Source organism: Tripterygium wilfordii, chromosome 4 (assembly GCF_013401445.1).
Source record: "Tripterygium wilfordii isolate XIE 37 chromosome 4, ASM1340144v1, whole genome shotgun sequence".
NCBI lineage: Eukaryota > Viridiplantae > Streptophyta > Magnoliopsida > Celastrales > Celastraceae > Tripterygium > Tripterygium wilfordii.
Window position 1 is genome coordinate 4,731,318 of NC_052235.1, and position 10,548 is coordinate 4,741,865.

Sequence of the window (10,548 nt, forward strand, 5' to 3'; positions counted from 1 at the left end):
TTATTCAACATTTGTTTACCTGGTATTTCTTTTAGGTTGAGTACAATTTTTTCTTTGTTTATCAGCGTGGTTAGGACTCTGAAACCATATCTTCAAGAGAGAATGGCCATAATTGCAACAGTTTACCAAACGAAATATGCAATCAGTTTATGAAAGAGGTTAATAACCTTTAAAAATTAGCAATATTAATCCTACAACTTATCTTGCTTCTTCTCCTATTTTAAGAGACAAAACCAAGGGCAGTAGGAATAGGATCATGTAGAACATCAGTCCATTAATCGTCAATTGGACCATTCTATTGATCAGGCGCAATATAGACAGTAGGGAGAAGAAGATAATTAGTAGTAGCAACTGCTGCTTCTTCATGCTGCTTGGCATACTCAGGCTCCCTGTAGGAAAATAAATCCACCAGTACAAAAAAGAAGGAAAACCACCAGTAATTTAAGATGATGAACAAAAGCACAAAGAATGTAACAAATGAAAGGTGACCCATAACAAAAACAGATACAAATAATCCACAGTTAGGATTGCACGTCCAAAAAATAAACCAAAAACAAAAGGCCAAAAGGTTTAAACTACCCCATATAAACTGTCAAGAGAAGACAACCCAACATGAGGCTTACCCAATATGAGGCTTACATGGAACCAAAAAGCAATGCAAACTATTAGTAACTAATAGTCGTTAAGAAATTTAATTTTCTAGTATGAGTTCACAATTCAATTAACCAATTAACACAAATTCCATCCAGTACACTGACATGTATCCTAAAGAAACCCAATTATGATTTACCACACTTACATGGAACCAAAAAGTAATACAAAAGGAAATAAAAGGGGCTCGATCAATATGATTAGCCATTAACAAAGTAGGGCTATTGTATGAGATTAGTTAACTCGAAATTATGATACGTACGGAGAGTTTGACTGGAGTTGGTTGAAAATAAAGTAAGCCAATGGTGATCTGAAGCTGTTCATCTCAGCATTGAAATGAAGCTATCCAAATCTGAGCCTGTTACAATCGTAGAAGCGAAACAGGGGAGAACACAGGTGAATGAACACAATTAGAGAGGGGATTACACGTCGAGAAAATAAACCAAAAACAGAATTAAACTACCCCAAATTAACCTTCAAGAGAAGACAACACAACCCACACAAAGCAGCACATTGTAGGGCGCAGATGCTTGCATCGAACAACTGATGGTTCGAAATCCAGGGAATACTCACCCTTATAGTCGAAGATCGAAAGCACCGTCCACCAAACATGCAAGTAAACACATGAAGTAATAAATTTTTTTTTGTCAAAATCAGCATCAATAACAGCAATTGCAGAAGTACAAACTGGTAGACTGACTAACATTGAGATACGAAGGGTTATCTTTGACATCGACTTTGATATGCCTGAATGTTGCAGAGGAACTACTTCATGTGAATATGGACTGATCCCACTCAACCACTTCCTAACCTAAACAACAAATCACACCAATCAAATTTTTCAGCTTTTCAAATTTTAGAGCAAAACAAAATCACATACCACATATGAGCTCTGTTTGTGGTGCTGATGCTGGAGTGGGTTAGCACTTCACGACGGCGGGACGTGACGTATAGAAATCAGAATCCTTTTTCAGAGATCGGGATCTGAAGCTGCGTCGTGAGTTGCACTTCGCCATTTCATAGCATTAGGAGGATTTTATAACAGAATTGCAGAGCCCGAGCAGCAAGAGGAGCAAAATGAAACAACAAATTGAAGGGGTATAAATGACGGCTTGAGGGATATGAATATGGACTGGAATATGAAGCATCTTCAAGAAGATAAGAGGGAGGAGAACCTGGACTGGTAAACATGAAAGATGCATGAATCTTGTGAGAAGAAGAGGCGTCCAAGAGGAGGTGAATTCATGTGGCAATTACTGAAATTAATGCAGCCATGGCAGGAAGGTTGAAAAGCGTTGTATGGTGTTCAATTTCCTTCGAAAAGGCCTAAAATAATTAATTTTAATTCAAAAAGATTTCCACGTGGCCAACACAGAGAGAGTTCTGCATCTGATATGGAGACATGAGAAGGCTGAATTTCTGTTAGAGGACTCCGTAACTATATATGTATAGATAGATTGTGGGCGAAAGCAATAAATAAAGCCCAAACTGGCCTAAAGGAGTAAAGGGGATTGCCAGTCCACAAACAGTCAAAGCGGGCCTAGATTGAAATAAAAAAAGCCCGTAACCATGCGGCGGAAACAATCAAGAAATTATACTACAGAAATCAATGGATCTAGCCATCCTCTGAAGATCAAGTAACGGGGATGGGAGTGCCATACGATATCTCTCTCAGATTTAAAAACTGTTTATAAGATGAATAAACATTTCATGACCACTATCAAAATGTATTAAGTTTCACATAGAGAGAAATTCTCTTATGTGGCCCAAAATTCAATAATTGTAATAAAACACAACATAAATGGGGTGTCACACATTTACTATATAGGACTCACCACATCTATGGTTGAAAAATAAGTTCACAAAGTTGTTCAACACTTTTAGAATTCACTTTTTAAGGTTCAAAACATTTTTCAAAAATCTAGAAAAATATATATTTGTGTTTTGATCGGTTTTACGAACTTAACGATATATTTTTTGTTCGAAACAAAAATCAAATGCAACATAAAAGTGTATGAAATGGTTTTTATTTTATATTCAACGATCCAGAATTATCATAGACTTTTCATGTTGAATTTGATTTTTATTTCGAACAAAAAATATGTCATTGGGTTCGTAAGACAGATCAAAATACAAATATATTTTTTTCAAATTTTTAAAAAAATATTTTGATCCCTAAAAATTAGGACCTCATTTTAGGACCTCCCTTAAAAATCTATAAAGGAATTCTCATATATATATATATATACATATATACATGAATTCTTCAATGTGGACCAAAAAGTGTGGACCAAAAAGTGTGGACCAAGTTTGTAGAGCAAAATCCAATGGTTGTAATAAACCACAACATAAGTGGGGGTGACACATTTATTATGGGACCCACCACATCTATGGTTGAAAAATAAGTCCACAAACTTGATCCACATAGAAGAATTTCTGTGTATATATATATATATATATCCACAAACTTGATCCACACTTTTGGTTCACATAGGAGAATTTCTGTATATATATACACACATGTGTGTGTATGGGCGCGCGCATGATGAAGTTGTGCAGAAAATGTTTTGTAGGCATCAACGAAGGAGACGTATTTTTCCAAGTAGATTACAACCATAGACTGGTCAGAATATAAAGGACTGTAGTCTGTAGCTAGGTGGTCCAATACTCCAATAATTAATTTGACTACTCATGTGAAAACATGATAATAGCACAAGAAAAAAATCAACAGTTTTATGGTCAAAATCTTTAATATAATATAATATAATTAGATATCCTGAAACTTGAAGCCTCATGATTGAACTCACTGTTCTGGACAACATTTATCACGTACATGCAAAAATTGAAAATAATGATAATTAACCTTCTATGCATTGCACCCTTCCATATAAGATATATATACACATATAAACTTAAACAAGTTACTCATGACTAGTAGTCCAAATAAAGCAGAGCCACACCAACAAAATATTATTTCATGAGTTACTCAAAAACAATGTTGAAGCCACAAGTTCCTCATCCTCATCAATCACACTTACTAACTGCAAGAAACCTCTTTCCTTGCAATATTCCCAAACTATTCAATATTCATGGCAATATTGATCATAACCAACATGTCTCCTCCTCCTCATCATTTCCTACTCATCACTCAATATTGTTTTCAGTCAACAAATCACTACCACTCAAAAATCTTACCACCAACGCCCTAGCAGGAGGAGATACTGTTGAAGCTCTAGCTGAGGAGTGTATTAAGGTCAAGGCTACTGTGACTGTCACTCAAACTCTTGGAGGCTTACTTTCAAGCATTGGAATAGAGAGAGGGCTTGATGATCTTAATGATTTGCTTGGTAAATCACTTCTCTTGGAGCTTGTTAGTGCCGATCTCGATCCAAGTAAGTCTATCTAGTAAGGTTTCTGACATGGTTTTCAATTTTTAGTTCATCTTTGTCGAAAGTTCAGTGTAATTGCTTTATTGAAGTGTACGTAGAGTTACATGTTCAAATCCTGAAAATCTACCATACTTGAAGATTAATATATAGTTGACTTAAATTATTAGTGTAGATTTTTTTGTTTCTAATATTTTTTAAGACTTTCACCTCCTAATTAATTCTTTTCCACTAGTAATGGAATGAAACTTTGATTGAGATTTCCCTTTAAAAGCTAAAATATGAAAATAAAGTAGTACACTTCACTGATATCAACTTGGAAGGAGTACTGATCATAAGGCACATATTTATACTTCATAATTAATCTTTGCTTTAATTTTCTGCAGATTCTCTTTTTGTATTATATTCATATGGTTGGTTTTACACTACTTAAGTTCATATGTTCATTTTTTTTTATAACAAAAAATAGTGCAAGATTAAGAAGGAATTAATACTAATGTTAATAAACCCTTAAAAGTAAAAACACCCTTTCAATGTCTATTTATTGATCTCGTACCAAAATGGGCCCTATTTCCTGGCCCTGTTTTTTTGTTTGTTTTTTGTATGTTGATTGATCATGGTTCTTCCTCCGCCCACATCCACACAATTGCGGAAGATCACATGTCTAAACATTGTATATATTGTCCTATGTTATCACTAGCTAGTACTTCCAAAATGTTGCTTTTGGAAGCCTAAATATCATTAACAAGATTAGTAATAAATATATGTTTATTATTCTTTGATGATAAGTTATCCTTTTACATTCCTCTAGCTACCTCACATTCCATATGTCTCTTTAACAAAAGCAAACAAGATGTCCACAACAGTCGCACTAAATGATAATAATGAGTGATCCTCTCTATCACGATTCACGAGTGCCTTAAAACTGTTGTTTTCAATTTTTGATAGTAAATTTTTTATTTGAGAATGTTTACTTGGTTATAAATCGGATACTCGTGAGAGCATTTGAAGAGGTATTGTCCGCTCTGGGTTTAATGCACTCACAATTTGTCCTTAAAAGAATTTTATTAGTTGAAAAGGATTAGATCTTTACTTATAAACTCATCGACATCGATGACTTACACCTAACCGATCGATATGATATAGAAGTCTTAACAAGCTAGAAAGTTAGTAGAAAACATGTAAAAATCAATAAATGCCTATTAAGTCAATCATTGTTATTAGTTAACAAGGTTATATGTACTTTTGTGTTGTAATTATATGTGTACGTGCATAAAGAGACTGGATTAGAGAAGGAGACAATCAAAGGGTTCGCTCACCGAGCAAGCAAGAATGGGAAGGATGTCACGTACGAATGTGAGTTCGAAGTTACAGGAGAGTTCGGAGAGGTTGGGGCTATATTTGTGGAGAATGAACATCACAAGGAGATGTATCTCAAAGTGATAGTCCTCGACGGCTTACCAAATGGTCCCGTTAATGTAACATGCGATTCCTGGGTTCACTCCAAGTTTGACAATCCACATAAGAGGGTCTTCTTCACTCACAAGGTTAGTCATATACCAATTCTTAACTTATGTGGGTTCGCATTTCAAATAATGCTCCCAAAATAAGACATTCATTTTACTCTAAATCTACTTGACATGTGAAATAATCATTGATTATAAACACATATACGACTTATTTATCATACAACACTTCATATTATTGATTGAAAGTGATATGAGAGTTATATATTTTGAGATCGCAAATTATAGTCTGACACTTCACATGCACACGAGTTTGATTGATCTGTACGGGGCTTGTCATTATTGGGGCCCATTTCAAAACTATCGTACAGTGGATACTGATATTTCTGTTTTCTAATTTCTACCGTCTTTCACGTTGAGATATACTACTACAAAGCAGTAAAGTACAATCGATAGCCGAATTATTGGACCGAAGTGATCCGCCGGTGATGGGCCGAAGTGATCCCCTCCGTAATGGGCCAATGAACTTCGAAGGGGGCCAAGCGGCCATCTGTTTGGGCTGTTTTGGATATTATATCGAAAGACAGTTGGTCCAGAATTAGCCCAATTTCGACCCTAGGCTAGGCAAGAAATAGAAGTGGAGGCTCCACGTTGCCCATTTAAATTTTAAACGAAACACCCTTAAAATTACTTCGTCTTCTACTTTTGCCCTTTTATTTCCCGTTCACTCATGTTCCTCCCTACTTGCTGGCCAATGTCCACCCCCGCCGGCGGCAACGCCACTTGAATCATGGATTACACCTCTCTCTTAAAACGAGGTTTTTTCGTTCTTGGCTTTCTGTCGTGTATAAAAACATCGAGAATAAAAGTTTAATTGTTTGATTGTGAATTTGTTGTTGCAGTCGTACTTGCCATCACAGACACCGAATGGGTTGAAAAGGCTGAGAGATGAAGAGCTTATCATGTTGCAAGGTGATGGCCGAGGAGAGCGCAAGAAAGGTGATAGGATTTATGATTACGATGTATATAATGACATTGGGGATCCCGATAAAGGCGAGGCCAAGGCCAGGCCAGTATTGGGTGGAAAAGACCACCCTTACCCTAGGCGTTGCAGGACAGGTCGCCCGCGATGTGAGAAAGGTAATGGTAATTACAAAAGTTCATGATTTCGTATTTTTTTTTCTCTTCTAAATTCTATTTTGTACTGCAATTTTAGCTAACTCATATTTTCCGTATAGTTTGGAATTCTAGTATTAACAGAAAACAAGTTGATTGTAAGAATTGATAGATGTAGATATTGATGGACTTTATCGTAATGAAAGGTAAGCGAAAACCTGTTTTCCCATACTAGAATGGTGTATCAACTTCTCTTGTTTCTGTTATGATCCAATGTTCCTCCATTTGTCTATCATAGATGGTTTTTAATTGTCTGAAAACATAAAGTTGAACTTTCTGCATTTTCATGTATGTTAAATGCTTGTTCTCTCTTTTAGTATCTGCATAGAACTGTTGAAGTGACTTCCATATTATCGTTAATGTAGATCCATCTGCGGAGAAAAGAAGTACCACCTTCTATGTACCTCGTGATGAAGCATTTGCCGAGATAAAGCAACTAACTTTTTCGGCAAAGACATTGTACTCGGGATTACATGCATTGGTGCCATCACTTGAAACTGTCATTGACAGTAACCTCGGATTCCATTTATTCTCCAACATAGATTCATTGTTCAATGAAGGAATTCACTTGCCTCCGTTGCAAGAACAAAGAAAAGGATTTTGGGGAACTGTCATGCCCAGGCTTGTCAAAGCTGTTACCGGTGGAACTGATTTATTTTTGTGCTTTGAGACCCCTGAAACAATGATAAGTAAGAAACATGGTTTTTCATTTTTGTTGACTTTACTTGTAAAAGGCTTCCAAAAAGAAAACACCCCTTCAACACACACTGTCATAGTATTCATGTATCCATATGTAATTGTCTAATTCTTTTTGAATGGTTTGATCTCTTTCTGAGGTTAATCAGGATTTCATTTACAGGAGACAGATTTTTTTGGTTTAGGGATGTTGAATTTTCTCGGCAAACCCTTGCTGGTCTCAACCCATACAGCATACAGCTGGTCAAGGTATGATATACAAGCTTCTTAGAAGAAACATAAATGTCAATATTCTTTTGGTGCATGAAGCATTGGCATCCTGTTCACGATATTATGTAATTGGTCCATTTTCTGGCATAATAATAAGAAAACTTGCAGGGAAGAAAGAAAATGCTTCCAACTCCTTTTTCTTAGATATCACACAATATTATGCAGGAGTGGCCGCTGAAGAGTAAACTTGACCCTGATATCTATGGCCCTCCAGAATCAGCTATCACCACAGAACTAATTGAGCTTGAAATTAACGGGTTTATGACAGTCGACAAGGTAGCTTCTAATCTATATTTGAATTAAAGTCATGCCCTTCAATGGTCATCCTTTTTTTAACATTTAGTCTGACTACCTTTGGATATGCAGGCCATACAACAAAAGAAGCTATTCATTATAGATTACCACGACATTCTGTTACCTTTTGTCAGCAGAGTAAGAGAATTAGAAGGCACAACACTATATGGTTCTCGAGCACTGTTCTTCCTAACACCAGATGGTACATTGAAATCACTAGCCATTGAGTTGACACGTCCGCCAATGGATGGCAAGCCTCAATGGAAGCAAGTATTCACCCCTGCTTGGCATTCCACCGGTTGCTGGCTTTGGAGACTTGCCAAAGCTCATTTCCTTGCTCATGACGCAGGTTATCACCAACTTGTTAGCCACTGGTAATGCGCCCTGCATTCATTTCAATAATATTTTAGATTATTTTCATCTATATTCCTATTTTAGGACTTTTTGAATCTGAAATATATTTTATGGAAAATTATGAAATTGTACTTTACAACACTTGTTTTAAAAGAAATTTGCATATTCGTGTTAATTCTATACACAGTCCTTGGATTTTTTTTTTTTAAATCTATGTTTAATATTTATGGGTCCAATAGTGAATGCTAAGAAAATTCTCATACAGTGATCACAGTGTGCAGCAGCAAATTTAGGTTTACTTTTGGGGGTTTGAGTTTTGACTAACTACTTTAATTTCAACCATCTCATCATAGAATTACGTAGTCATTTTCTTTGTGTGCCTAAAAATTATAACAAAACAATGTTGATAACAATCAACACTGTGGTCAGTTTAATGAGGTTTATAATGTTGGAAGAGTATCTGAATTTCATAAAGAAAGGCTTTGCTGTTCTCATTTGCAGGCTAAGGACACACTGTGCAACAGAACCCTACATAATTGCTACTAACCGGCAACTCAGCGTGATGCACCCAATCTACAGACTATTACATCCACATTTCCGGTACACAATGGAGATCAATGCTCTAGCACGACAAGCACTAATTAATGTAGATGGAATCATTGAAACCTCATTCTCACTTGGCAAGTATTCTGGGGAGATCAGCTCTGCTGCCTATGATCAGCAATGGCGCTTTGACTGCGAGGGCTTACCCAAAGACCTAATTCGTAGGTATGTGCAAATATGCTCAAAGTTGTGTTGTGAGATTCAAAATGAGACTTCTAAATTTGTTCTCTCTATTCTATATTTACACATTAGTTTTGAATGTCAATTTCCCACCAAAAGGTTAACCAGACGTCATTTTTTTGTGGTCAATGCTTGGAAATGCAACAAAATGTTCCACTGACTTTTAAGTTGTTTAAATTGATAGGGGACTAGCTGTTGAGGATCTGACTGCTCCCCATGGTCTGAGCCTAACTATAGAAGACTATCCTTTTGCCAATGATGGTCTACTCATATGGGATGCCATCCAAACATGGGTCAGTGACTATGTCAAGCACTACTATCCAAATGCAAGCTCCATTGATTCTGACGCAGAGATTCAAGCATGGTGGACTGAAATTCGCACAGTAGGGCATGCGGACAAACAGGATGAACCATGGTGGCCTAAACTTGAGACACCACATGACCTCATTGAAATTCTCACTACTATGATATGGGTTACCTCTGGGCACCATGCAGCAGTGAACTTTGGGCAATATGTCTACGCAGGCTATTTCCCAAATAGGCCTACCATTGCTAGAGTCAATATGCCAAACGAAGACCCGACCAATGAACAGTGGAAATCTTTCTTGAACAAGCCTGCAGTGCAACTTTTAAAGACTTTCCCTTCGCGAATACAGGCAACAAGAGTGATGGCTGTTTTGGATATTCTATCCACTCACTCTCCCGATGAGGAATACCTTGGAGAGTTTATGGAGAAATCATGGAGTGAGGATCCCATTATAAATGCCGCTTTTGAAAGGTTCAATGGGAGGCTAAGGCAGATTGAAGGAATAATTGATGAGAGGAATGCTAATGAGGATTTAAAGAACAGACATGGAGCTGGAGTCATGCCATATGAGCTGCTGAAGCCATTTTCCGAGCCAGGAGTTACAGGGAAGGGTGTTCCATACAGTATATCTATTTGATGTTATGTACTTTTTATGTACTTTTAACGTATGTTGAATGAATAGAGGAATAATACATACACGTCATAGAAGTTGCATAAAATGGACATCCTCGTTATCTTGTAACATGATTGAAGGCCTAAGCCTACAGAATATGATTCGAGCGTTAAAACCTCTGATACGTGGTTAGTGTAACATATTGCAGGACTTCTTGTAATCACTCTACACAGCCAGCAGTGAAATCGGTGTTCGCTTAGGATGACTATGGTCCCTTAACCTTCTCATAAATTGGCTGCATCAATACTCTTCTACAACTGATTATTTTTCCCTATGTTGTTTTTCCACTTCCAGATTAATAATCTATTTCTGAATTCTGAGGTAGGAGTAAATTCATGTGAATAATGCTAAAAATTCAACTTCTCTTGGGTTGCCAGATTTGATGTGTTATCATGTCAATTGCTATAGTCAAAGACAGTCAGTTGTTTATCCAGGAGGGGAAGCAGATGGATGTGAGGGCTTATTTAATCCATCTCAGAATTCTTGCTAAAT

General features: G+C 36.7%; 1 protein-coding gene and 1 long non-coding RNA gene across 3 annotated transcripts; one reads left to right on the plus strand and one right to left on the minus strand.

The window, feature by feature from the left end:
- Positions 1-206: 206 nt before the first annotated feature.
- Positions 207-1,835, minus strand: LOC119997866. Its single transcript, XR_005468084.1, has 5 exons — positions 1,532-1,835; positions 1,356-1,462; positions 1,126-1,225; positions 914-1,009; positions 207-389 (listed from the first exon to the last, which is right to left on the minus strand). It is a non-coding gene; the product is annotated as an uncharacterized LOC119997866 (long non-coding RNA).
- A 1,768-nt stretch (positions 1,836-3,603) lies between these two features.
- On the plus strand, positions 3,604-10,255 carry LOC119997190 (linoleate 13S-lipoxygenase 2-1, chloroplastic-like). 2 transcript variants are annotated; one of them, XM_038844046.1, is made up of 9 exons: positions 3,604-4,043; positions 5,316-5,584; positions 6,406-6,643; positions 7,045-7,368; positions 7,539-7,624; positions 7,811-7,921; positions 8,012-8,313; positions 8,795-9,061; positions 9,261-10,255. In XM_038844046.1, the coding sequence occupies exons 1-9, from the start codon at positions 3,629-3,631 to the stop codon at positions 10,018-10,020; spliced, it is 2,772 nt and encodes a 923-aa protein (XP_038699974.1). In that variant the 5' UTR covers positions 3,604-3,628; the 3' UTR covers positions 10,021-10,255. The 2 variants fall into 2 exon arrangements, with proteins under 2 accessions (XP_038699974.1, XP_038699975.1); XM_038844047.1 differs by having other exon boundaries at positions 3,980-4,056.
- Positions 10,256-10,548: the final 293 nt, after the last annotated feature.

Bases quoted from the DNA above. Each gene is read 5' to 3' on its own strand.
- LOC119997190 (XM_038844046.1), top strand. From the start codon at position 3,629: ATGAGTTACTCAAAAACAATGTTGAAGCCACAAGTTCCTCATCCTCAT. The intron at 4,044-5,315 runs GTAAGTCTATCT...ACGTGCATAAAG, and splicing joins TAGTGCCGATCTCGATCCAA to AGACTGGATTAGAGAAGGAG. The intron at 6,644-7,044 runs GTAATGGTAATT...TCGTTAATGTAG, and splicing joins TCGCCCGCGATGTGAGAAAG to ATCCATCTGCGGAGAAAAGA.